General features: G+C 51.7%; 1 protein-coding gene across 1 annotated transcript; it reads right to left on the bottom strand.

Annotated features, from left to right (window-relative positions):
• Nucleotides 1-877: 877 nt before the first annotated feature.
• LOC144597485 (26S proteasome regulatory subunit 4) lies at nt 878-25,745 on the bottom strand. The gene is made up of 11 exons (XM_078406939.1): nt 25,647-25,745; nt 23,030-23,083; nt 21,422-21,518; nt 19,470-19,594; nt 16,931-17,116; nt 13,598-13,726; nt 12,289-12,385; nt 9,844-10,033; nt 8,982-9,133; nt 3,639-3,793; nt 878-1,190 (listed from the first exon to the last, which is right to left on the bottom strand). The coding sequence occupies exons 1-11, from the start codon at nt 25,647-25,649 to the stop codon at nt 1,056-1,058; spliced, it is 1,323 nt and encodes a 440-aa protein (XP_078263065.1). The 5' UTR covers nt 25,650-25,745; the 3' UTR covers nt 878-1,055.
• Nucleotides 25,746-26,887: the final 1,142 nt, after the last annotated feature.

Raw genomic sequence — 26,887 nt, 5'->3', positions numbered from 1 at the left:
ACGAGATTGATCCCAGGATGGCGGGACTGTCATGTGAGGAAAGATTGAAAAGACTAGGCTTGTATTCACCGGAGTTTAGAAGGATGAGAGGGGATCTTATAGAAACATATAAAATTATATAAAAGGACTGGACAAGCTAGATGCAGGAAAAATGTTCCCAATGTTGGGGGAGTCCAGAACCAGGGGCCACAGTCTTAGAATAAAGGGGAGGCCATTTAAAACTGAGGTGAGAAAAAACTTTTTCACCCAGAGTTGTGAAATTGTGGAATTCTCTGCCACTGAAGGTAGTGGAGGCCAAATCAACTGGATGTATTTAAGAGAGAGTTAGATAGAGCCCCAAACGCTAACACTATCCTACACACACTCTAGGGACAATTTACAATATTATCAAGCCAATTAACCTACAGACCTGTGTGTCTTTATAGAGCGAGGAAGCCAGAGTTACCGGAGAAAAGCCATGCAGATCACGGGGAGAACGTGCAAACTCCGTACAGACAAGCATCCGAGGTCAGGATCGAACTCGGGTCGACACGAAACATCACCAATCTATGTTCTCCAGAGATGCTGCATGACCCGCTGAGTTACTCCAGCACTCTGTGAAACGTCATCTTTCCGTGTTCTCCAGAGATGCTGCCTGACCCGCTGAGTTACTCCAGCACTCTGTGAAACGTCACCTATCCGTGTTCTCCAGAGATGCTGCCTGACCCTGTGCTGAGTTGTCCCAGCACGTTAATCAGCACCTGCAGTTCCTTGCTTCCACAGGGACTTGCCTACCGTGGGTTAAGCCAAACTGACCATCTACAAGAAAGCAGCATCTCATCAAAGCACAGCCATTGCAGTAGCTGACAGGAACCACAGTAGTTCATTGCAAAACAGGTAGAGTTTATATTTTATTTATTAAGATAGGACTCACAGGGAGAAAGGGCTCCAGTTGGAGAGATGAAGCAAGTTAGACACCACAAACACCCAGAATGTGAATCTCCGTCGGCAGACCCCCGCAGACGCCAGCTTTCTCCAGGGGTAACCTGGGAAGGTTAGTGCGAGGAGGTGTTAGATTAAAGGTAAAGACCCTCGGGAGTGCCCTCCTGCTTCTTGTACAAGACGTTCTCCTTTGACTTCTTGAAGTCTTCGTTGGTCACCTTCATCCTGCGCTCGCGTAGGGCCATCAGACCGGCCTCCGTACAGATGGCCTGGAACAGGGAGAGGGCGCAGGTTAAATTAAATCTGCTTATTAAACCTCTCCAACCTCTGTCACTGAAAACAACCGCGGGGCGGCACGCCGGCGGTGTCACCGCGCCAGACACCCGGGCTTGATCCCCAACCTCGGGTGCTGTCTGCGCGGAGTTTGCACGTTCTCCGTGTGACCGCGGGCTTTCTCTCCGGATGCTCCGGTTTCGTAAGTTCAGAATTAGGCCTTTCGACCCATCGAGTCTACTCCGCCATTCAATCGTGCCTGATCTATCTCTCCCTCTCAACCCCACTCTCCTGCCTTCACCCTATAACCCCCCGACACCCGCACTGACCAAGGATCGATCTATCTATCTATCTCCGCCGTAAAAATATCCATTGACTTTAGATTTTTTTTTAGATGTAGAGATACAGCGTGGAAACAGGCCCTTCGGCCCACCGGGTCCGCGCCGCCCAGCGATCCCCGCACATTAACACTATCCTACACTTGGCCTCCGCAGCCTTCTGTTTCCTCCCACATCCCAAAGACCTGCGGGCTTGTGGGTTATTTGGCATCTGTAAACTGTCCTCAGTGTGCAGGGAGTGGACGGGGAAAGTAGGATAACATAGAACTGGTGTGGACGGGTGGTCAAAGGTGGGCGTGGACTCGGTGGGCTGACGTTATATGTTTAAATCAATCTTTATTCGTTGGAGAGCAGGAGGCTGAGGGGTGACCTTACGGAGGGGAGTGTATGGTCACGAGGGGAACGGATAGAATGGATGATCAGAGGCCTTTACCCAGGGTAGGAGAATCAAGAGCCAGAGGATGTAGGTTTACGGTGAGGGGGGAAAGATTTAACATTAACCCGAGCGGCAACTTGGCCACACAGAGGGCGGTGGGTTTATGGAACGAGCTGACGGAGGGGGTAGTTGAAGCAGGTACTCGAACACTTTGAAAAAGCATTTGGGCCAGATTGATTCCTGGGATGGCAGGACTTTCATATGAAGAAAGACTGGATAGACTCGGCTTGTACTCGCTGGAATTTAGAAGATTGAGGGGGGATCTTATAGAAACTTACAAAATTCTTAAGGGGTTGGACAGGCTAGATGCAGGAAGATTGTTCCCGATGTTGGGGAAGTCCAGAATAAGGGGTCACAGTTTAAGGATAAGGGGGAAGTCTTTTAGGACCGAGATGAGAAAGTTTTCTTTCACACAGAGAGTGGTGAATCTGTGGAATTCTCTGCCACAGAAGGTAGTTGAGGCCAGTTCATTGGCTATATTTAAGAGGGAGATAGATGTGGCCCTTGTGGCTAAAGGGATCAGGGGGTATGGAGAGAAGGCAGGTACAGGATACTGAGTTGGATGATCAGCTATGATCTTATTGAATGGCGGTGCAGGCTCGAAGGGCCGAATGGCCTACTCCAGCACCTGTTTTCTATGTTTCTACTCGGATAGGAAAGATTTAGAGGGAATGCAGGCAGGTAGGACTCGTGCAGATGGGGCATCTTTGTTGGCGTGGGCAAGTTGGGGATCCGCACTATATGCCTCTGATCATAAGTTCTCGGAGCAAAATCTTCAGGTTCAGTTTAGTTCATTGTCACGTGTACCGAGGTACAGTGAAAAGCTTTTTTGTTGCGTGCTAACCAGTCAGTGGAAAGACAATACACGATCGCAATCAATCCATTTACAGTGTGTTGATACATGATAAGGGAATAACGTTTAGTTCAGGGTAAAGCCAGCAAAGACCGATCAAGGCTAGTCCGAGGGTCACCAAAGAGGTAGATAGTAGTTCAGCACTGCTCTCTGGTTGAGGTAGGAATTAGGCCATTCAGCCTGTCCAGTCTACTCCGCCATTCAATCATGGCCGATCCCTCTCAACCCCATTCTCCTCATAACCCCTGACACCCGGACTAATCAAGAATCCGTCAATCTGCGCCTTAAAAATATCCATACGACCATCTCCTACACCCAGTATCGACAATAAAGAATAGGTGCAGGAGGAGGCCATTCGGCTCTTCGAGCCAGCACCGCCATTCACTGTGATCATGGCTGATCATTCACAATCAATACCCCTTTCCTGCCCTCTGCCTAAATCTGTGGAATTCTCTGCCTCAGAAGGCAGTGGAGGCCAATTCTCTGAATGCATTCAAGAGAGAGCTAGATAGAGCTCTTAAGGATAACGGAGTCAGGGGGTATGGGGAGAAGGCAGGAACGGGGTACTGATTGAGCATGATCAGCCATGACCACATTGAATGGTGGTGCTGGCTTGAAGGGCCGAATGGCCTACTCCTGCATCTAATGTCTATCCATTGACTCTGCTATCTTTAAGAGCTCTATCCAGCTCTCTCTTGAAAGCATCCAGAGAATTGTCCTCCACTGCCTTCTGAGGCAGAGAATTCCACAGATCCACAATGGTATCTCGTGCAGCTCGAGGCAGGGAGTGAAAGACGGAACCAGGTTCTCCACTCACCTTGATGTCTGCCCCAGACAGGTCGTCTTTGGCCAGGATCAGCTCATCCAAGCTCACGTCTACCGCCACCGTCATTCTGCTGGTGTGGATCTGGAAGATTCGCCGCTTTGTCTTTTCATCCGGGAGAGGGAATTCAATCTTACGATCGATCCTGCCTACAAGGGCAGGAAACAAGGAGAGAGATCTGTGTTGGGGCAGCAGCGGTAGAGTTGCTGCCTTACAGCGAATGCAGCGCCGGAGACCCGGGTTCCATCCCGACTACGGGCGCCGTCTGTACGGAGTTTGTACGTTCTTCCCGTGGGTTTTCTCCGAGATCTCGGTTTCCTCCCACACTCCAAAGACGTGCAGGTTTGTAGGTTAATTGGCTGGGCAAATGTAAAAATTGTCCCTAGTGGGTGTAGGATAGTGTTGGTGTGCGGGGATCACTGGGCGGCGCGGACTCAGTGGGCCGAAGGGCCTGTTTCTGCGCTGAATCTCTAAATCTAAAAAACTTCGGTTTCCTCCCCCCACACTCCAAATACATACAGGGTTGTAGGTAAATTGGCTTGGTAAATGTAAAAATAATTGTCCCCAGTGTGTGTAGGATAGTGTTAATATGCGGGGATCGCTGGGCGGCGCGGACCCGGTGGGCCGAAGGGCCCGTTTCCGCCCTGTATCTCTAAACTAAATCTCAGTGCTCCGTGTAATAAGTATCATGGGTCCACAATAATGTTGTCGGAAAGTAACCCAATGGCCAAATTACACCAGTTAAGGGAGAATTGCCGCAAATGTGCTGGAGTAACTCAGCGGGACAGGCAGCATCTCTGGAGGGAAGGAGTGGGTGACGTTTAGGGTCGAGACCCTTCTTCAGACAGAGTCAGGGGGAGAGGGAAACGAGAGATATGGAAGGGTGAAAATGACAGATCAAAGCAGACGATTTTCAGGGAAATGTAGAATAGATCATTGTTGGCTGAGGGGAAGTCAACAAGGAGGCATGCGAAGAGTAAAATTAATCAGGAGGACAGTGAAACTAGTCGGAGAACTAGGGTAGGAGAGGGACGGAGAGAGAGGAAGGATATTCTTGCTATTGAGGGAGTGCAGCGTAGGTTTGCTAGGTTAATTCCCGGAATGGCGGGACTGTCATATGTTGAAAGACTGGAGCGACTAGGCTTTTATACACTGGAATTTAGAAGGATGAGAGGAGATCTTATCGAAACGTATAAGATTATTAAGGGGTTGGACACGTTAGAGGCAGGAAACATGTTCCCAATGTTGGGGGAGTCCAGAACAATGGGCCACAGTTTAAGAATAAGGGGTAGGCCATTTAGAACTGAGATGTCTCAACCCGAAAAGTCACCCATTCCTTCTCTCCAGAGATGCTGCCTGACCCGCCGAGTTACTCCAGCATTTTGTGTCCGTCTGAAGTGATAGGTGGATACAGGTGGTGGGGGGGGGGTTTGACTGGCAGATGGGTGGACGCCCTACACTGGTGGCATTTGCCCAGGAGGTACAAAGCAACAGGGTGAGGCTCAGGTATTGATTGCCCCAGCGTTGGTGCAGGCAGTAATAGAGCACTCCCTCTCCAGCCACCATCGAGTGTCTAGGGGCCGGAGAACCTAGGGTGATGGAGGAACTGAAGGAAATCCACATTAGGCAGGAAATGGTTTTGGGTAGACTGATGGGACTGAAGGCTGATAAATCCCCAGGGCCTGATGGTCTGCATCCCAGGGTACTTAAGGAGGTGGCTCTAGAAATAGTGGAAGCATTGGAGATCATTTTTCAATGTTCTATAGATTCAGGATCAGTTCCTGTGGATTGGAGGGTAGCAAATGCTATCCCACTTTTTAAGAAAGGAGGGAGAAAGAAAACGGGTAATTATAGACCAGTTAGTCTGACATCAGTGGTGAGGAAGATGCTGGAGTCAATTATAAAAGACGAAATTGCTGAGCATTTGGATAGCAGTAACAGGATCGTTCCGAGTCAGCATGGATTTACGAAGGGGAAATCACGCTTGACAAATCTACTGGAATTTTTTGAGGATGTAACTAGGAAAATTGACAGGGGAGAGTCAGTGGATGTGGTGTACCTCGACTTTCAGAAAGCCTTCGACAAGGTCCCACATAGGAGATTAGTGGGCAAAATTAGAGCACATGGTATTGGGGGTAGAGTACTGACATGGATAGAAAATTGGTTGACAGACAGAAAGCAAAGAGTGGGGATAAATGGGTCCCTTTCGGAATAGCAGGCAGTGACCAGTGGGGTACCGCAAGGTTCGGTGCTGGGACCCCAGCTATTTACGATATACATTAATGATTTAGATGAAGGGATTAAAAGAACCATTAGCAAATTTGCAGATGATACTAAGCTGGGGTGTAGTGTGAATTGTGAGGAAGATGCAATAAGGCTGCAGGGTGACTTGGACAGGTTGTGTGAGTGGGCGGATACATGGCAGATGCAGTTTAATGTAGACAAGTGTGAGGTTATTCACTTTGGGCGGCACGGTAGCGCAGCGGTAGAGTTGCTGCTTTACAGCGAATGCAGCGCCGGAGACTCAGGTTCGATCCTGACTACGGGTGCTGCACTGTAAGGAGTTTGTACGTTCTCCCCGTGACCTGCGTGGGTTTTCTCCGAGATCTTCGGTTTCCTCCCACACTCCAAAGACGTACAGGTATGTAGGTTAATTGGCTGGGTAAATGTAAAAATTGTCCCTAGTGGGTGTAGGATAGTGTTAATGTACGGGGATCGTTGGGCGGCACGGACTTGGTGGGCCGAAAAGGCCTGTTTCCGGCTGTATATATATGATATGATATGATATGATGAAGTAAGAATAGAAAGGCAGATTATTATCTGAATGGTGTCAAGTTAGGAAGAGGGGATGTTCAACGAGATCTGGGTGTCCTGGTGCATCAGTCACTGAAAGGAAGCATGCAGGAGGAGTTGAGTATTTGAGCAAAGAGGTCCTTCTACAGTTGTACCGGGCCCTGGTGAGACCGCACCTGGAGTACTGTGTGCAGTTTTGGTCTCCAAATTTGAGGAAGGATATTCTTGCTATTGAGGGTGTGCAGCGTAGGTTCACTAGGTTAATTCCCGGAATGGCGGGACTGTCGTATGTGGAAGTGGCAGCGCCTAACGGCTGCGGCTCGCTAGCAGTCTGTTCGTCTTTTTTTCCTTTTTTTTTTGTTGTGTGTCGGTGTTGAGATGGTTTTTTTTTTTTTTTGGTTGTGTATGTGTGGGGGGTGGTGGTGTGGGAGGGGGGGTGGTGGTGTGGGTGGGGGAAACCTTTCTCTTTTAGGTCTCTTCCTCACGGCGCGAGGTGCGGATCGGCCGCGGGGCCTAACATCGCCCGGTGCGGCTCGGCCGCTGGACTTAATAGTGCCCGGTGCGGCATGGCCGCGGGGCCTTCCATCGCCCGGTGCGGCTCGGCCGCGGGGCCTAACATCGCCCGGTGCAGCTCGGCCGCGGGACATTTCATCGCTGGTGCGGCTCGGCCGCGGGACCTAACATCGCCCGGTGCGGCTCGGCCGCTGGACTTAATAGTGCCCGGTGCGGCTTGGCCGCGGGACCTTCCATCGCCCGGTACGGCTCGGCCGCGGGGCCTTCCATCGCCCGGTGTGGCTCGGCCACGGGACCTAACATCGCTCGGCGCGGCTCGGCCGCGGGACTTAGCTGCGCACGGCTCGGCCGCGGGGCCTTCCATCGCCCGGCTCAGCCGCGGGACGTTTCAGCGCCCGGTGCGGCTCGGCCGCGGGGACTTCCATCCCCTTGCGGGGACTGTGCGGGTCGGTCGGGGACGAGCTGTCTGTCCGTGGGCGTGGGGAAGAGAGTGGAAGTTTTGTTGCCTCCATCACAGTGAGGGGGTGTTTGGAGTCACTGTGATGGACGTTTGTGTTGGGGTCATGTGTCTTGTGTTCTTTTTTTTTTTGTGTGACTGCTATGTAATTTAGTTCGGTACCTCGGTACCGAATGACAAATAAAGCTCTGTTGACTCTGTTGACTGTTATGTTGAAAGGCTGGAGCAATTAGGCTTGTATACACTGGAATTTAGAAGGATGAGGGGGGATCTTATTGAAACATATAAGATAATTAGGGGATTGGACACATTAGAGGCAGGAAGCATGTTCCCAATGTTGGGGGAGTCCAGAACAAGGGGCCACAGTTTAAGAATAAGGGGTAGGCCATTTAGAACGGAGATGAGAAAGAACTTTTTCAGTCAGAGAGTGGTGAAGGTGTGGAATTCTCTGCCTCAGAAGGCAGTGGAGGCTAGTTCGTTGGATGCTTTCAAGCGAGAGCTGGATAGAGCTCTTAAGGATAGCGGAGTGAGGGGGTATGGGGAGAAGGCAGGAACGGGGTACTGATTGAGAGTGATCAGCCATGATCGCATTGAATGGTGGTGCTGGCTCGAAGGGCTGATTGGCCTACTCCTGCACCTATTGTCTATTGTCAACGGTTGTGGGGAGAAGGCAGGAAAATGGGATTAGGAGGCAGAGATCAGCCATGACTGAATTGCACAGTAGACTCGATGGGGCGCAAGGCCTGATTCTACTCCTACAACCTGTGAACGAGCGGCTAGTCTCTGACCAACAAACCAGCCGGGAGACAGCAGAAATATAGCGAGGCTGTACACGGTTACATTCCCGGGAAACGATGTCCAACAAGGGCCGACACGGTGCCGCGGCGGTAGAATCGCTGCCTTCCAGCGCTAGAGACCCAGGTTCGATCCCGACTACGGGTGGTGTCTGTATGGAGTTTGTTCGTTCGCCCTGTGAACTGCGTAGGTTTTCTCTGAGATTTAGATTTAGAGATACAGCGCGGAAACAGGCCCTTCGGCCCACCGAGTCCGCGCCGCCCAGCGATCCCCGCACATTAACACTATCCACACTAGGGACAATTTTTTTAAACATTTACCCAGTCAATTAACCTACATACCTGTACGTCTTTGGAGTGTGGGAGGAAACCGAAGATCTCGGAGAAAACCCATGCAGGTCACGGGGAGAACGTACAAACTCCGTACAGACGGCGCCCGCAGTCAGGATCGGACCCGAGTCTCCGGCGCTGCATTTGCTGTAAGGCAGCAACTCTACCGCTGCGCCACCGTGCCGCCCTTCGGTTTCTTTCCACACTCCAAAGAAGTACAGGTTTGTAGGTTAATTGGCTTGGTGTCAATGTAAATTGTCCCGAGTGTGTGTGGGATAGTGTTAGTGTGCGGGGATCGCTGGTTGGCGCTGACTGGGTGGGCCGAAGGGCCTGTGTCCGCGCTGCATCTCTAAACTAAATTAAACTAAATGCACCTATGATTTGTCTTCCATGATGAGAGGCTTTGCGGAGCAGACTAGCGAGCAGTCTCCAGTGTGGGTGGGAGCTGACCTGGTCTGATGAGAGCGGGGTCCAGGGTTTCTATCCTGTTCGTGGCCATGATCACTTTCACATCGCCCCGCGAGTCGAAGCCGTCCAGCTGGTTGAGAAGCTCCAGCATGGTGCGCTGGATCTCACGCTCACCGCCTGAGTTTGAATCGTACCTGGCAACAGAGGACTAGTTCACAATGGGGTTGGCTTCACACAGTCTATCCACACACACACACACAGTCTATACACACACACAGTATGGTGCCACACACACAGTCTATCCACACACACAGTATGGTGCCACACACACAGTCTTTCCACACACAGTATGGTGCCACACACACACAGTCTATCCACACACACAGTCTATCCACACACACACAGTCTATCCACACACACACAGTCTATCCACACACACACACACAGTCTATCCACACACACAGTATGGTGCCACACACACACAGTCTATCCACACACACACAGTCTATCCACACGCACAGTATGGTGCCACACACAGTCTATCCACACACACAGTCTGGTGCCACACACACACACAGTCTATCCACTCACATACACAGTCTATACACACACACACACACACACACACACACACAGTCTGGTGCCCACACTATACACAGTCTATCCACACACACACAGTCTGGTGCCCACACTATACACAGTCTATCCACACACACACACACACACAGTATGGTGCCACACTACACAGTCTATCCACACACACACACACACAGTATGGTGCCACAGCACACACAGTATGGTGCCACATGTACAGTCTATCCACGCAGTCCATACACACACACACATAGCAGACGCAATGCCACACCGTACAGTCTATATGGGCGGTGGGCGGCCGCGGGCTGACCTCTTGGTGCCGATGGCGTCGATCTCGTCGATAAAGACGATGGAGGGTGCGTGCTCCTCGGCCACGCGGAACAGCTCCCGCACGAGCTTGGGGCCGTCGCCCAGGTACTTCTGGATCAGCTCCGAGCCCACCACCCGCAGAAACGTCGCGGATGTCTGGTTCGCCACCGCCTTCGCCAGCAGAGTCTTACCTGCCAGCCGTGAAACAAGACGCTTGTGTTAAAAACTGCACACGCTGCTTTATATCGACGGTAGATACAAAATGCTGGAGTAACTGCGACTGAAGAAGGGTCTCGACCCGAAACATCGCCCATTCCTTCTCTCCCGAGATGCTGCCTGACCCGCTGAGTTACTCCAGCATTTTGTGTCTACCTTCGTTGTGTTAGCATTCTGTACGGTGCAGTGTCACAGAGCACGGTACAGTGGAATGAATGTCGGTATAAGTCTGAAGAAGGATCTCGACCCGAAACGTCGCCCATTCCTTCTCTCCACAGATGCTGCCTGTCCCGCTGAGTTGCTCCAGCTTTTTGTGTCTATCTACAGTGGAATGAATATTGATTTCTCCAACTTCAAGTAACCCTTACATCCCCTCTCTCTCTATCCCTCCCCCACCCTCATCACACTCGTTTCAAAGTCATCTTGTTGAGTCTCATTGTCTGCAACTCGTTTTCACCTAGCCCAAGGCTTGTTTTCTATATCATCGTTACTTTTCTTTGCAATCTTTCATTCATTTGTTCTATATCTCTCTACATCACTGTTTATATCTCGTTTCCCTCTCACCTGACTCTCAGTCTGAAGAAAGGTTTCGACCCGAAACGTCACCTATTCCTTTTCTCCAGCGATGCCAGAGTTACTCCAGCTTTTTGTGTCTATCTTTGGTTTAAAACAGCATCTGCAGTTCCTTCCTACACATTATAGTAGTCATCACACGGTGGAAGCAGCGGTAAAGTTGCTGCCTCACGGTGCCAGGGACCTGGGTTCGATCCTGACTACAGGTGCTGTCTGTAGAGTTAAACCCTGTGAGCACGTGGGTTTTCTCCGGGTGCTACGTTCTCCCCCCACACACCAAAGAAGTAAAGGTTTGTAGGTTAATTGGTTTCTGTAAATTGTCCCTAGTGTGTAGGATTGAACTAGTGTGATCGCTGGTCGGTGCAGACCCAGTGGGCCGAAGGGCCTATTTCCACACTGCATCTCTAAACTGTGAACTAAAAGTATAGGCAGAGTGGGATCCCTCTCGCCCCTCACACGGCCTACACTGCCACCAGCTGAACTACTAGTAACATCGCCTCAGGTGCTCTTTGACCCCACTGAAGCCCAGTCCATCACACAAAGCACACTCCCCACCACTGACCCCATCTACACTTCACGCTGCCTCCGAAAAGCAGCCAACGGAATCGAAGACTTGTCCCCCCCAGTCGTTCTCCTTCTCCCCGCTCCCGTTCGGCTGAAGGTACAGAAGCTTGAAAGCGCGCACCACCAGACTCAGGAACAGCTTCTTCCCCTCTGTTATCAGGCTTCTGAACGGCCCTTCCGTAAGCTAGGGCACTGTCCGATTCACCTCTACCCCATTGCGGACATTGGACTTTGTCTGTGGAACTGATGCGCTACCATGCTGAGAACTAGATCCTGCACTTCCTATCTTCCCCTTTGCTCTGCCTATTGAACTTGAGTCTGAAGAAGGGTCCCAAGCCGAAAAGTCAACTCTCCATGTCTTCCATGTGCTGCCTGACCCACTGAGGTACTCCAGCACATTGTTTCCTTTTGAGTAAAGCAGCATCTACAGTTCCTTGTTTCTAGTGCTCGGGTTTCACTTGATTCTATTCATGTATGATATTATCTGATTTGTTTGGGTAGTTCACAAAACAAAACATTTCACTGTAGCTTGGTACACGTGACAATAGTAATCCCAAACCTAAATTGACGAGACAATAGTCAATAGACAATAGGTGCAGGAGGAGGCCATTCGGCCCTTCTCGCCAGCACCGCCATTCACTGTGATCATGGCTGATCATTCACAATCAGTACCCTGTTCCTGCATTCTCCCCATATCCCTTGACTCCGCTATCTTTAAGAGCTCTATCTAACTCTCTCTTGAAAGCATCCAGAGAATTGGCCTCACAACTCTGGGTGAATTAATTTTTTTTTTCTCATCTCCGTTCTAAATGGCTTACCCCTTTTTCCTTAAACTGTGGCCCCTGGTTCTGGACTCCCCCAAGATCGGGAACATGTTTCCTGCCTCTAGCGCGTCCAATCACCTTAATAATCTTACATGTTTCAATAAGATTCCCTCTCATCCTTCTAAATTCAAGTTTATACAAGCCCAGTCGCTCCAGTCTTTCAACACATGACAGTCCCGTCATCCCGGGAATTAAGCTCACCAAGGAGAGGAGATTTGGGAAGTTGACTGAGGAAGAAGCATGGCTGACGATGTTAACAAGGCACGTACCTGTACCAGGTGCGCCGTACAGAATGACTCCCTTCGGAGGTTTAATGCCCATTTCTTCGTAATATTCGGGGTGGGTGAGGGGGAGCTCCACGGATTCCTGCGGGAAATATAAACATGAAGAGAGGACGGAAGGAAAGAAACTCGCATTATGTGCAGCTTTTCACCCCGTCCCCACCCCCTTCCCCCCCCACCCCCTTCCTCCCCCACCACCTTCCCCCCTCCCCCCCAACCTTTCAGGCCGTCCCACAGCACTTCACAGCTAATGGAAGGGCGGCGCGGTGGCGCGGCGGTAGAGTTGCCGCCTCGCAGCGCCAGAGACCCGGGTTCCATCCTGACCATGGGTGCTGTCTGGACGGTGTCTGTACCGTCTCCCTGCGACCGCGTGGGGTTTCTCCGGGTGCTCCGGTTTCCTCCCACACAGGAAAAACTTTTTCAGTCAGAGAGTTGTGAATCTGTGGAATTCCCTGCCTCAGAAGACAGTGGAGGCCAATTCTCTGAATGCATTCAAGAGAGAGCTGGATAGAGCTCTTAAGGATAGCGGAGTCAGGGGGTATGGGGAGAAGGCAGGAACGGGGTACTGATTGAGAATGATCAGCCATGATCACAGTGACTGGCGGTGCTGGCTCGAAGAGCCGAATGGCCTCCTCCTGCACCTATTGTTTTCTCCAAAGATGTGCAGGTTTGCAGGTTAAGTGGCTTCTGTTGATTGTAAATTGTCCTCAGTGTGCAAGGAGGATACACACAAAGTGCTGGAGTAACTGTGCGGGTCAGGCAGCATATCCGGGGGTAAAAGGACGGGGTGACGTTTCGGGTTGGAATCCTTCTTCAGACCCCAGTGTGCAGGATAGTGCTAGTGTAAGGGGTGATTGCTGGTTTAGATTTTAGATTTAGAGATACAGCGCAGAAACAGGCCCTTCGGCCCACCGGGTCCATGCCGCCCAGCGATCCCCGTGCACTAACACTATCCTACACCCACACGGGACAATTTTTACATTTACCCAGCCAATTAACCTACAAACCTGTACGTCTTTGGAGTGTGGGAGGAAACCGAAGATCTCGGAGAAAACCCATGCAGGTCACGGGGGGAACGTACAAACTCCGTACAGACGGCGCCCGTAGCCGGGATCGAACCTGAGTTTCCGGCGCTGTATTCGCTGTAAGGCGGCAACTCTACCGCTGCGCCACCGTGCCGCCATGCGTGCGGACTCGGTGGGCTGAAGGGTCTGTGTCCTCACTGTGTCTCTAGTCTACTGGATTGAACCTTGTAACTGAGGGAGTCACAGGGTTGACCTGGGAAGCGCGCCCCCACCTTGATTTCCTGGATCTGGTTGTCCAGGCCACCGATGTCAGCGTACGTCTCCTGCGGGGCCTTCTCCACTTTCATGACGGTCACCAGTGGATCGGTATCGTCAGTCAGCACTCCGATCACAGCGTGGACCTGGCGCCAAGGGAAAGGACAACCCGTCACTTTGCTTTTCCTTCTTAGCAAAGGACTTTATTCAGTATTTGCATTTTACGATGCACCAGAAGGTACAAAGACTTTCAATAGTCACGTTATACTTGCTATTGAGGCAGTGCGGCGTAGGTTCACGAGCTTAACCCCCGGGATGGCGGGACTGTCGAATGAGGTAAGATTGGAAAGACTGGGCTTGTAATCACTGGAGTTTAGAAGGATGAGAGGGGGATCTTATAGAGACGTATAAAATTATGAAAGGACTGGACAAGCTAGATGCAGGAAAAATGTTCCCAATGTTGGGGGAGTCCAGAACCAGGGGCCACAGTCTAAGAAGTAAAGGGGAGGCCATTTAAAACTGAGGTGAGAAAAAACCTTTTCACCCAGAGAGTTGTGAATTTGTGGGATTCTCTGCCACAGAGGGCAGTGGAGGCCAATTCACTGGATGAATTTAAAAGAGAGTTTGATAGAGCTCTATGGGCCAGTGGAATCAAGGAATATGGGGAGAAGGCAGGCACGGGTTACTGATTGGGGACGATCAGCCAGGATCACAATGAATGGCGGTGCTGGCTCGAAGGGCCAAATGGCCTCCCCCTGCACCTATTTTCTGTTTCTATGTTTCTACATCAGGTGATCATTATAATACAATAGTGCCATCTTTATCTACAATACGCTCGACCCCCCCGCGGCAACCAGCGTTCACGGAAGGCCTCCAAAGTCCCCGCGGACACCGCGTGTTCCCTCTCCAGGGACACGCGAGCAGGCGCGTAGGCCCGGAGGAGGGGCGGGCAGCCGACTCTGGTGTCACCATCAACCGCCCGCTGCCTGGACCCGCGAATGGCCATCTTGGCCAGGCCCAGGAGCAGAGCGACAGGGAGACCCCACCACCCCACTCGACCCTCCCCACTCCCTGCCTTGTGCCCATAAGCCAAAATCGCGGGACTAAAATGCAACCAAAACTTTAGCAGCAACTCCTTCAGATATTCGTACGCACAACCCTTCCTTCACTGTGTGTCTGCACAACACTCAACACAGTTCACACTGAACGCCAGGACCTGTGGACAACCACATCAAAGACACCGACGGACATGCGTGAACATCTGAGCAATGACTGCAATTCATAGGAGGCACAAAAACAATTAACGGAGGTCGCCGCACTACTAAGGATCACGAGTCACTAGGGAATCTATTTGGAAATGGAGATAGAAGAGCATGGAAACAGGCCCTTTGGCCCACCGAGTCCACGCTGACCATCGATCACCCGTTCACACTAGTTCTAAGTTATCCCACTTTTGCATCCACTCCCTACACACAAGGGGCAATTTTACAGATTAATTTTGTGCACCCGCACATTTCTGGGAGGTGGGAGGAAACCGGAGCACCCGGAGAAAACCCACGTGGACACAGGGAGAACTTGGAAACTCAGGATTGAACCCGGGTCACCGGCGTTGTGAAGCAGCAACTCTACCAGCTGAGCCACCCACAAACAAGTGACCTCCGCAGAAGGGTCATTACTACTGGCCTTCGTGGTATCGGCATGGTATTGTTATCTGCAGGAAGTGTCGCACAGCGGCGCAGCGGTAGAGTTGCTGCCTCCCAGCGCCAGAGACCCGGGTTCAATTCTGAACTCGAGTGCTGTCTGTAGGGCATTTGTACGTTCTCCCTGTGACCACGTGTTTTTTTTTTAGATTTAGAGATACAGCGCGGAAACAGGTCCTTCGGCCCACCGAGTCCGCGCTGCCCAGCGATCCCCGCACATTAACACTGTCCTACACCCACTAGGGACAATTTTTACATTTGCCCAGCCAATTAACCTACATACCTCTACGTCTTTGGAGTGTGGGAGGAAACCGAAGATCTCGGAGAAAACCCACGCAGGTCACGGGAAGAACGTACAAACTCCGTACAGACGGCGCCCGTAGTCAGGATTGAACCTGAATCTCCGGCGCTGCATTCGCTGTAAGGCAGCAACTTTACCGCTGCGCCACCGTGCCGGTTTTCTCCGGGTACGCCAGTTTCTGCCCACACTCCAAAGATGTACAGGTTTGTAGGTTAATTGGCTTCTGTAAAAAATCATAAAAATTGCCCCTCGTGTAGGATGGTGCTCGTTTGCAATGTGATTGCTGGTCGGCACGGACCCAGTTGGCCGACGGGCCTGGTTGCAGGCTTTATCTCTCACGTCTAAACAAAGTCTCGTCTCCTATCTCTCGGGAATAAGCAAGGACTTGGCGCACTGCTCGACTCTTCCAGCTTTCACACATGTCATTGTCATAGAGCCATAAAGTGTGCAAACAGGCCTTTCAGCCCAACCTGCCCGCACCCACAAACACGTCCCTTCTGCACAACAGATGCTCCTCGACTTACGATGGGATTACGTTCCGATAAGCCCATCGGAAATCGAAAATATCCTAAGTCGAAAACGCATTTAATACACCTGATAACTTGTTGCTATTGCCCAGCTTTTGTACCATCGTAAAGTCAAAATATCGTAAGTCAAAGCATCGTAAGTCGAGGAGCATCTTTAGTCCCACATTCCCGCATTTGGCCCATACTCCTCTAAACCTGTCCTATCCATGTAACTGTCTAAATGTTTCTTTAACATTGCAATAGTCCCTGCCCCAGCTACCTCATCCAACAGCTCGTTCCACACACCCACCACCACTTGTGTGAAAAAGTTACCCCTCAGGTTCCTATTAAATCTTCCCTCTCACTTAAACCTATGTCCTCTGGTTCTCGATTCCCCTACGCTGGGCAAGAGACCCTGTGCGTCTACCTGATAGATGCTTCCCTGCCTGCCAACAAGGTGCCTTAATGGAGAAGAACAGATCTCACGACAAACAGGAACAAATACCAAACTGTTCTGATTTCTTCTCCATCCTTTTTTTACATCAGCACAGCTGCCAGGATTGAATAAAGATGGGGCAGCATCTCAGTGAGACAGGAAGCATCTCTGGAGAGAAGGAATGGATGATGTTTCGGGTCGAAAACCTTCTTCTGAAGGGTCTCCCCCTGGCACGCCACCCATTCCTCCCCTCCAGAGACGCTGCCTGTCCCGCTGAGTTACTCCAGCATTTTGTGTCTATCTTCAGTGTAAGCCGGCCCCTGCAGTCCTATCCTACACGTTGAATAAAGACCGGCCAGCTTTCAGTGAGGATCTGGGCTGGTGCGTGAGGCAGCCACTCCCCTGACCTTGTGGTTGAGCAGGACGGAGCAGCCGGGCTCCAGCAAATCCTTGTCCACGAAGGACAAGATGCTGACGTAGTGCTCGGAGCCCACGGACGTGGACACGATGGCGTGGTTGTCGTCGATGATCTCCTCCAGGGTGCCGACCGACATCGGTGTCCCCCTCAGGTCGTCCACCTTGGACCGCTCCTCCTGTCAGTGGCAGAAACGACAACAGAGTCATGATCAACACCCGCCAGTCCACTTCACTTTATTGTCATGGTGGAGCAGCACCTCACAATTCGCTTGGTTAGCTTACACCCCAGCAGTATGAACACGCGGCCTGGAACGTGGCAACTTCAACAGCCTGACCGCGGGAGAAGACGGCAGGGGAAGAGAAAAGACATTCTGGCCTTCCATCACAGTGAGGAGGGGACTGGAGGAGACTCACTGTGATGGATGTTTCTTTTTGTTTTGTTTTGTGTTGGTTTGTGGTTGTGTAATTGCTTATTTTATTGCTCTTACTGTTGGACTGTGGGTGACGAAATCTCGTCCAAAATACTTGTTTTTTGGATGACAATAAAGGTAATTCTGATGAACATTGACTTCTCTAACTTCAGATAGTCCCTGCTTTCCCTCTCTATTCCTACCCCCTTCCCAGTTCTCCCACTAGTCTTCCTGTCTCCGACTACATTCTATCTTTGTCCCTCCCCTGACATCAGTCTGAAGAAGGGTCTCGACCCGAAACGACACCCATTCCGTCTCTCCAGAGATGCTGCCTGACCCGCTGAGTTACTCCAGCATTTTGTGTCTACCTACAGTTCATTGTCACGTATACCGAAGTACAGTGAAACGCCCTTGTAGCGTGCTAACCAATACATGATTACAATCGATCCATTTACAGTTTACATGATAAGGGAAACGTAGAAATTAGGTGCAAGAGTAGGCCATTCCGCCCTTTGAGCCAGGACCGCCATTCAATATGATCATGGCTGATCATCCAAAATCAGTACCCCGTTCCTGCTTTCTCCCCACATCCCTTGATTCCGTTAGCCCTAAGAGCTATATCTACCTCTCTCTTGAATAACGTTTAGTGCAAGGTAAAGCCATCAAAGTCCGATCAAGGGTGATCAAAGAGGTAGATAGTAGTTCAGCACTGCTCTCTGGTTGTGGTAGGATGATCCAGTAGCCTGTTAACAGCTGGGAAGAAACTGAGCTTTCTGCTGCACGAGCACTTGGATCAGGCGCGGTGGCACAGCGGTAGAGCTGCTGCCTCACAGCGCCAGAGACCCGGGTTCCATCCTGATTACGGGCGCTGTCTGTATGGAGTCTGTACTTTCTCCCCGTGACCGTGTGGGCTTTCTCCGGGCGTTCATAAGTTATAGGGGCAGAATTAGGCCGTTCGGCCCATCAAGTCTGTGGGGCCAAGTGAATGGCAGAGATAGATAGATTCTTGACTAGTACGGGTGTCAGGGGTTATGGGTCGGGGACGAGCTGTCTGTCCGTGGGCGTGGGGAAGAGAGTGGAAGTTTTGTTGCCTCCATCACAGTGAGGGGGTGTTTGGAGTCACTGTGATGGACGTTTGTGTTGGGGTCATGTGTCTTGTGTTCTTTTTTGTGTGTGACTGCTATGTAGTTTCGTTCGGTACCTTGGTACCGAATGACAAATAAAGCTCTGTTGAACTGTTGAATGGGATTGAGAGGGAGAGATAGATCAGCCATGATTGAATGGTGGAGTAGACTTCATGGGCCAAATGGCCTAATTCTGTTCCTATAACTTATGAAATGAAGTCTACTCTACCAAACCGTGTGCTCCGGTTTCCTAGGTTGACACAAAATGCTGGAGTAACTCAGCAGGCCAGGCAGCATCTCGGGAGAGAAGGAATGCGTGACGTTTCGGGTCGAGACCCTTCTTCAGGCTTGCTCCAGTTTCCTCCCACACTCCAAAGACGTGCAGGTTTGTAGGGTAATTTGATAAAACTGTACATTGCCCCTCGCATGTAGGAAAGTCCTAGTGTGCGGGGATCGCTGGTGGGTGCGGATCGGTGGGCCGAAGGGCCTGTTTCCGCGCTGTATCTCTCAAGTCATAAGTGCCCTGGATCGACTACAGGAGTGAGCGTTGATCAGGGGCTGAGGAGGAGGATTGTGTCGGTGGTGCAGCTGACAGCCGCGGTGCTGCCACGGTCCCAGGAGAAGAGAACTAGACGGACACAACGAACAATCACAATGAAAGCTGGAAGGGAAGCGTTTGGTTTAGTTTATTGTCAACGTGTACCGAGGTACAGTGAAAAGCTTTGGGGCCAGGACAAAGCCTGGCAAGTGATAGGTGGGTAGAGTTGAAACGGAGGAGGGGGGGGGGGTGGTTGTTGCCTGGCAGATGGGTGGGGATGAACGGGAGACAAAAAGGGTGACAGATAAGGAGAGAAGACTCAGAGAAATAGAGAGAAACAGTGTCAGAGGCCACTTGGTCACATGGGATCAGGGTGGGGGTAAATACCGTCAGAGTTACAACCCCTCCAGTGCAGCGGCAAAGCTGCCTCATTCCCTGCTCGTCCTCCAGCACTCACCTCTTGCTTCTCTTCGAGCGGCTTCATCTGTTCCTGATTTCTGATGAACTCTTCTTCCATCAAGAGGTAATCTTTTATTCGCTCCAGTTTCAGCAGTTTCAGACGGCACTGCGTGTGTGGAGTTACTGTCAACCCAGGGAGCAAAGAGGGGGAATTATTTTAGAAACATAGAAAATAGGTGCGGGAGGAGGCCATTCGGCCCCTCGAGCCAACACCGCCATTCAATATGATCATGGCTGATCATCCAAAATCAGTACCCCGTCCCTGCTTTTTCCCCACACCCCCCGATTCCGTTAGCCCCAAGAGCTACTTAGTTTTTTAATTTAGACACAGAGAGGGGAAACAGGCCCTTTGGCACAAAGAGTCGGTGCCGACCAGCGATCCGTACACACTCGCACTATCCTACACACTAGAGATAATTTACCAATCTTTACCGAAGCCAATTAACCCACAAACCTGTACGCTTTTGGAGTGTGGGAGGAAACTGGAGCACCCGGGGAAAACCCACGCAGGTCATGGGGAGAATGTACGAGCTCTGCCCAGACAGCACCTGTAGTCAGGATCGAACCAGGGTCTCTGGCGAGGTAAGACAGCAACTCCAAGGGCAGCATTAGGGCCAATTCTTAGGGCAGACGGACACAGAGGCCACTGACGATGCTTTTTTAATGCACATACTGGAATCAATTATAAGGCGCAACTTAACTTGAAGTGCTTAGATTAGTTTAGTTTCGATTCAAGATGGCGGCAGTGGCCGCAGGCAAAGAGCAGTGCCGGTGAGTGGGCTGGGGCTCACCTCCCACACCGTCAGAGGCACGGAGGCCGAGTGGTGTCCAGGGGAGGCGAGGGGACAGTGCGAACCGTGGGTCGATGTGTCTGGATCGAAGTGCCGGTGAAGTGGGCCGCAGGAGGCCTTCCGGGGGGGGCGGGGGGGCTGAGATACCGGCTCACAAAGACGGCCTCGGTGGGAGTACCAGACTCACCCGCACCCCCTGCGGTGGGAGGACCCGAGTCACCGGCGCCCCCTGCGGTTGGAGGACTGGCCAAACACCTACCACCCTCTGAGTGACAAAGTTGTCCCACAGGTTCATATTAAATCTTTCCCCTCTCACTTTCAACCTATATTCTCTGATTTTTGATTCCCCTACTCTGATTAAAAAAAGATTGTGTGCTTTTAATGACACCAGAAAAAAATTCTGGATAGCAGAAGGGTCAACGTTTGTTGTAAATCTGGATCTGCCAGCCGGAGTTCCAGTGCCATGGCCGCAGGGGGCAAATTCCGTTGGGAGTGGAGGTCCCTCACCCGGCTTGGCAACACATTTTCGGGAGCACATAATAGACAATAGGTGCAGGAGGAGGCCATTCGGCCCTTCGAGCCAGCACCGCCATTCAATGTGATCATGGCTGATCATTCTCAATCAGTACCCCGTTCCTGCCTTCTCCCCATACCCCCTGACTCCGCTATCCTTAAGAGCTCTATCTACTCTCTCTCTCCCACCTTCCGGGGGGGGGGGGGTGACAATTTCAAGTGCGCTCTCGTAATTTTGTCCGGATTAAAGGAGGTGTCGGACTGCCAGTTTCCAGAAAATCAGTGGTGGGCCTGTACAATGTTTGAAGTCGAACAGCCTGAGATAGAACAGCACAGCTCAGGGATAGGCCCTTCGGCCCACAATGATCGTGCCGAAAATGACGCCAAGCTAAGCTGCCACCTGGATATGAAATGCTGGGGCAACTCAGCGGGTCAGGCAGTATCTTTGGGGAGAAAGAACGGTGACGTTTTGGGTCGATCGTGACCCTTCTTCAGACTGAAGAAGGCTCTCGACCCGAAACGTCACCCTTTCCTTCTCTCCAGAGATGCTGCCTGTCCCGCTGAGTTGCCCCAGCATTTTGCATCAATCCTTGGTGTAAACCAACATCTGCAGTTCCTTCCTGCACATCTGGACGTGGAACCTTACCCAGGGGCAGCTTGCTGGCAGCATCTGGTCCTTTCGTTTTCTTCTTCTTCTTGCCCACTCTGGTCGGCACGGGAGGCTCGTATTTCTTCTTCTTGTCCTTTCAAAAGCAAAGGAATCATCTTTAGACATCTGCATTGCGGATTCCATGCCCCTGGTTCAAACCCCCCCCCAGGCTCCGGCAACGCCCTGTGGGCCGGCATGTTTTAATTCTGGCCCCACCAGTTTATAGTGGAGTGGCCGTATGATGAACAGAACAGGTCTGTTTAATTGTGGGATACGAGCGCTTAAGATGTTACATCTTAGTAGGCATGCAGGTGCAGCAGGCAGTGAAGAAAGCGAATGGTATGTTGGCATTCATAGCGAGGGGATTTGAGTATAGGAGCAGGGAGGTTCTGCTGCAGTTGTACAGGGCATTGGTGAGACCACACCTGGAGTATTGCGTACAGTTTTGGTCTCCTAATCTGAGGAAAGACATTCTTGCCACAGAGGGAGTACAGAGAAGGTTCACCAGATTGATTCCTGGGATGGCAGGACTTTCATACGAAGAAAGTCTGGATAGACTCGGCTTGTACTCGCTGGAATTTAGAAGATTGAGGGGGGATCTTATAGAAACTTACAAAATTCTCAAGGGGTTGGACAGGTTAGATGCAGGAAGATTGTTCCCGATGTTGGGGAAGTCCAGAACCAGGGGTCACAGTTTAAGGATAAGGGGGAAGTCTTTTAGGACCGAGATGAGAACTTTTTTTTCACACAGAGAGTGGTTAATCTGTGGAATTCTCTGCCACAGAAGGTAGTTGAGGCCAGTTCATTGGCTATATTTAAGAGGGAGTTAGATGTGGCCCTTGTGGCTAAAGGGATCAGGGGGTATGGAGAGAAGGCAGGTACGGGATACTGAGTTGGATGATCAGCCATGATCATATTGAATGGCGGTGCAGGCTCGAAGGGCCGAATGGCCTACTCCTGCACCTAGTTTCTATGTTTCTATCAATGGCCACCAAAAACAGCTACAGCAGTGCACTCTCGTACATTTGTCCGGATTAAAGGACATGCCGGATCACCAGTTGCCGGACAATTGGTGGTGGACCTGTACAATGTCCGTGGATTGTCACCGTGTCGTGGTGGGGAAGCTCGTGTGGTCCTGAGATCCTGAGAGCGATGCCGTCTGGAGCTACGCTCCTGGTAGGGTCACCCATGGGGGTAAGGTCGAGGGGGAGGTCCCTGACGAAGAGCAATCCGAACAAGACCTCAACGGTGGAACAGGCGGAGGATGATGGCTGACTTTAAGTGGAGCGTCACAACGGCTGGGAAGGCGGATGGATAAAGGCTGCAGCAGAAAAGGGTCCCCGGTCGTCTTGGACTCCATGCCGCTGGATCCTGACCCAGATCTGTCAAGGACCGTGTGGTGGCTGTCTGTGCACCAGTCTCCCCACGTTAAACAAAGTCACGCACAGGCGTCCGACCCTATGGAGAGGACAGTCACACTCGCTTCCAGTGACTGCCGATGATGATGAAGTTGAACAGCCTGCGATAGAACAATACAGCACAGGAATTGGCCCTTCGGCCCACAATGATTGTGCCGAACATGATGCCAAGTTAAGTAACACTCACCTTGTCATCTTTCTTGCCACCACTGGCTCCGTGACCACCACTTTGACTCTGACCCTAAGGAGGCAAGAAAAGACAGTCACCACTTCAGCTGGATAACGTAACAGAGTATAGACACAAAATGCTGGAGTAACTCAGCGGGTCAGACAGCATCTCTGTATAAAAGAAATAGGTGATGTTTCGGGTTGAGACCCTTCTTCAGACTGCGAGTCAAGGGAAAGGGAGACGAGGGATATAGACGGTGATGTAGAGAGATATAGAACAAATAAATGAAAGACATGCAAAAAAACAGAACAGAGTGTCTGATCAGCCAGGTGTATAAAATCATGGGAGGAATAGATCAAGATGTAAGATCATGAGGGGAATAGATAAAGTAGATACACAGAGTCTTTTACCCAGAGCAGGGGAATCCAGAACCAGAGGACATTGGTTTAAGATGAAGGAGGGGAAAGACTTAATAGGAACCTGAGGGGTAACTTTTTCTTACACAAAGGGCAGTGGGTGTATGGAACAATCTGCCCGATGAGGTAGTTGAGGCAGGTACTATCAGTACGTTTAAGAAACATTTAGATAGGTACATGGATAGACAATAGACAATAGGTGCAGGAGGAGGCCATTCAGCCCTTCGAGCCAGCACCGCCATTCAATGCGATCATGGCTGATCACTCTCAATCAGTACCCCGTTCCTGCCTTCTCCCCATACCCCCTCACTCCGCTATCCTTAAGAGCTCTATCCAGCTCTCTCTTGAAAGCATCCAACGAACTGGCCTCCACTGCCTTCTGAGGCAGAGAATTCCACACCTTCACCACTCTCTGACTGAAAAAGTTCTTCCTCATCTCCGTTCTCCGATAGGAAAGGTTTTGTGGGATATGTGCCAAACGCAGGCAGGTGGGACCAGTGTAGATGAGACATGTTGGTCAGCGTGGGGAGGTTGGGTTGAAGGGCCTGCTTCCACGCTGTATGACTCTGGAATAGACTCCTCCTTTTCGTACATCCCTGACCTGTTACGAGCACAGGCAATAAAGTATCCTCCTTCCAGCAGGACCATGGGCAACAGATGAATAAAGAGATCTGCAATCCATGTCTACACACACTGTGGTCTGTGAGGGACACACACATCTATATTCAGTACACAAGAGGAATATTAACGTCAAGGAAACAATTTTCATCTGTGTGTGTGTGTACGGCTCATAGATTGCCTTCTATGAGAGAAATTGGACTAAAGGACTGGTTTTCTCTTCTGTAACAAGACCTGCATCCTCCCTTCCAAATGATTTTTCTGGCTCTTTTCCAAACAAAGAACCATAGAAGCTCACAAAGCACAAACAGTACAGCACAGGAACAGGCCCTTCAGCCCACACTGTCTGTTCCGATGACATGATGCCATCTCTTACCTAACGGCACATAATATTTCTCTCTCTCCCCTCTCTCTCTTTTCCTCTCCCTCTTCCTTTTCTCTCTCTCTCCCCCCCCTCTCTTCTCTCTCCCGTTTCTCTCTATCTCTCCCTTCTTTTTCTCTCTCTCTCCCCCTCTTCTTCTCTCCCCCCTATCTCCCCCCGTTTCTCTCTCTCTCTCCCCCTCTCTTCTCCCCCCCCGTTTCTCTCCTCTTTCTTTCTCCCCCCCCGCATCTTTCTCCCTCTCCCTCTCTCTTCCCCCCTGTCTCTGTCTCTCTTCTGTCCTCTCTTAGAAACATAGAAACACAGAAAATAGGTGCAGGAGTAGGCCATTCGGCCCTTCGAGCCTGCACCGCCATTCAATATGATCATGGCTGATCATCCAGCTCAGTAACCTGTACCTGCCTTCTCTCCATACCCCCTGATCCCTTTAGCCACAAGGGCCACATCTAACTCCCTCTTAAATATAGCCAATGAACTGGCCTCAACTACCTTCTGAGGCAGAGAATTCCACAGATTCACCACTCTCTGTGTGGAAAAAAAACGTTCTCATCTCGGTCCTAAAAGACTTCCCCCTTATCCTTAAACGGTGACCCCTTGTTCTGGACTTCCCCAACATCGGGAACAATCTTCCTGCATCTAGCCTGTCCAACCCCTTAAGAATTTTGTAAGTTTCTATAAGATCCCCCCTCAATCTTCTAAATTCCAGCGAGTACAAGCCGAGTCTATCCAGTCTTTCTTCATATGAAAGTCCTGCCATCCCAGGGATCAATCTGGTGAACCTTCTCTGTACTCCCTCTATGGCAAGAATGTCTTTCATCAGATTAGGAGACCAAAACTGTACGCAATACTCCAGGTGTGGTCTCACCAATGCCCTGTACAACTGCAGCAGAACCTCCCTGCTCCTATACTCAAATCCCCTCGCAATGAATGCCAACATACCATTCTTCCCCTCTCCCCTCGTATTTCTCTCCCTCTGTGTGTGTGTGTGTGTGTGTGTGTGTGTGTGTGTGTGTGGGGGGGGGGGGGGGGGGGGGGGGGGGAGGGCCGATGAGTTGACAGAATCGTCGCTCCGCCTCAGCCGCCGAGCGGCGCCGCGGCTCCTCTCCCCTCCCCCCTTCCCTCTCCTCTCCTCTCTTCTCTCACTGTCTCTCCCTCTGTCCCCCTCTCCCTCTCTCTCTCCCCCCCCTTCGACCCTCTCCTCTCTCTCCCCTCGCACACTCACCATCTCCTCCTGTCTTCCCCGGCGCTCTCTAAATGCGTCACGGCGGACCGGCGGCTCTGCGGCGCCCCCTGCGGTGGGAGGACCGGACTCACCGGCGCCGCCTGCGGTGGGAGGACCGGACTCACCGGCGACCCCCTACGCTGGGAGGACCGGACTCACCGGCGACCTCCTGCGGTGGGAGGACCGGACTCACCGGCGCCCCCTGCGGTGGGAGAACCGGACTTACCGACGCCCCCCTGCTGTGGGAGTACCGGACTTACCCGCGCCCCCCTACGGTGGGAGGACCGGACTCACCCGCGCCCCCTGCGGTGGGAGGACCGCACTCACCGGCGCCCTCCTGCGGTGGGAGTACCTGACTCACCGGCGCCCTCTTGCGGTGGGAGTACCTGACTCACCGGCGCCCCCTGCGGTGGGACGGCCGGACTTACCGACGCCCGGACTTACCGACGCCCCCCTGCGGTGGGAGTACCGGACTTACCCGCGCCCCCCTGCGGTGGGAGGACCGGACTTACCCGCGCCCCCTGCGGTGGGAGGGCCGGACTCACCCGCGCCCCCTGCGGTGGGAGTAGCGGACTCACCGGTGCCCCCTGCGGTGGGAGGGCCGGACTCCCACGCGCCCCCTGCGGTGGGAGGACCGGACTTACCGACGCCCCCCTGTGGTGGGAGTACCGGACTTACCTGCGCCCCCCTGCGGTGGGAGGACCGGACTCACCCGCGCCCCCCTGCGGTGGGAGGACCGGACTCACCGGCGCCCTCTGCGGTGGGAGGACTGGCCAAACACCTACCACCCTCTAAGTGAAAAGGTTGCCCCACAGGTTCATATTAAATCTTTCCCCTCTCACTTTCAACCTATATTCTCTGATAACCCTTATGTAATGACACCAGTAAAAAAAATCTGGATAGCAGAAGGGTCAACGTTTGTTGTAAATCTAATTTAAGCCAAGGATTTGTTTTTGACAACCTGTAAATTAATTCTGCCAAACCTCAAAGCCGAATCTCTTAGCCAGCACGGTGACGCAGCGGTAGAGTTGCTGCCTCACCGCGCCAGAGACCCGGGTTCCATCCTGACCACGGGTGCTGTCCGTGTGGAGTTTGCACGCTCTCCCCCTGACCACGTGGGTTTCCTCCGGGTGCTCCGGTTTCCTCCCACATCGTGCGGATTTGTAGGTTAATTGGCTTCTGTAAATTTCCTCCGTGTGGAAGGAGTGGGTGAGAAAGCAGGATAACATCGAACCAATGTG

This window comes from Rhinoraja longicauda, chromosome 10 (genome assembly GCF_053455715.1).
Source record: "Rhinoraja longicauda isolate Sanriku21f chromosome 10, sRhiLon1.1, whole genome shotgun sequence".
Lineage (NCBI taxonomy): Eukaryota > Metazoa > Chordata > Chondrichthyes > Rajiformes > Arhynchobatidae > Rhinoraja > Rhinoraja longicauda.
The sequence above is the reverse complement of the archived record's forward strand: the minus strand, read 5'-3'. Positions and strand labels throughout refer to the sequence as shown.

Excerpts from the sequence above, each read along its gene's own strand:
- LOC144597485 (XM_078406939.1), bottom strand. Across the intron at positions 17,117-19,469 it reads CGCTCGAAGAGAAGCAAGAG|GAGGAGCGGTCCAAGGTGGA; the intron begins GTGAGTGCTGGA and ends TGCCACTGACAG. Across the intron at positions 1,191-3,638 it reads TGTCTGGGGCAGACATCAAG|GCCATCTGTACGGAGGCCGG; the intron begins GTGAGTGGAGAA and ends TCCCTGTTCCAG.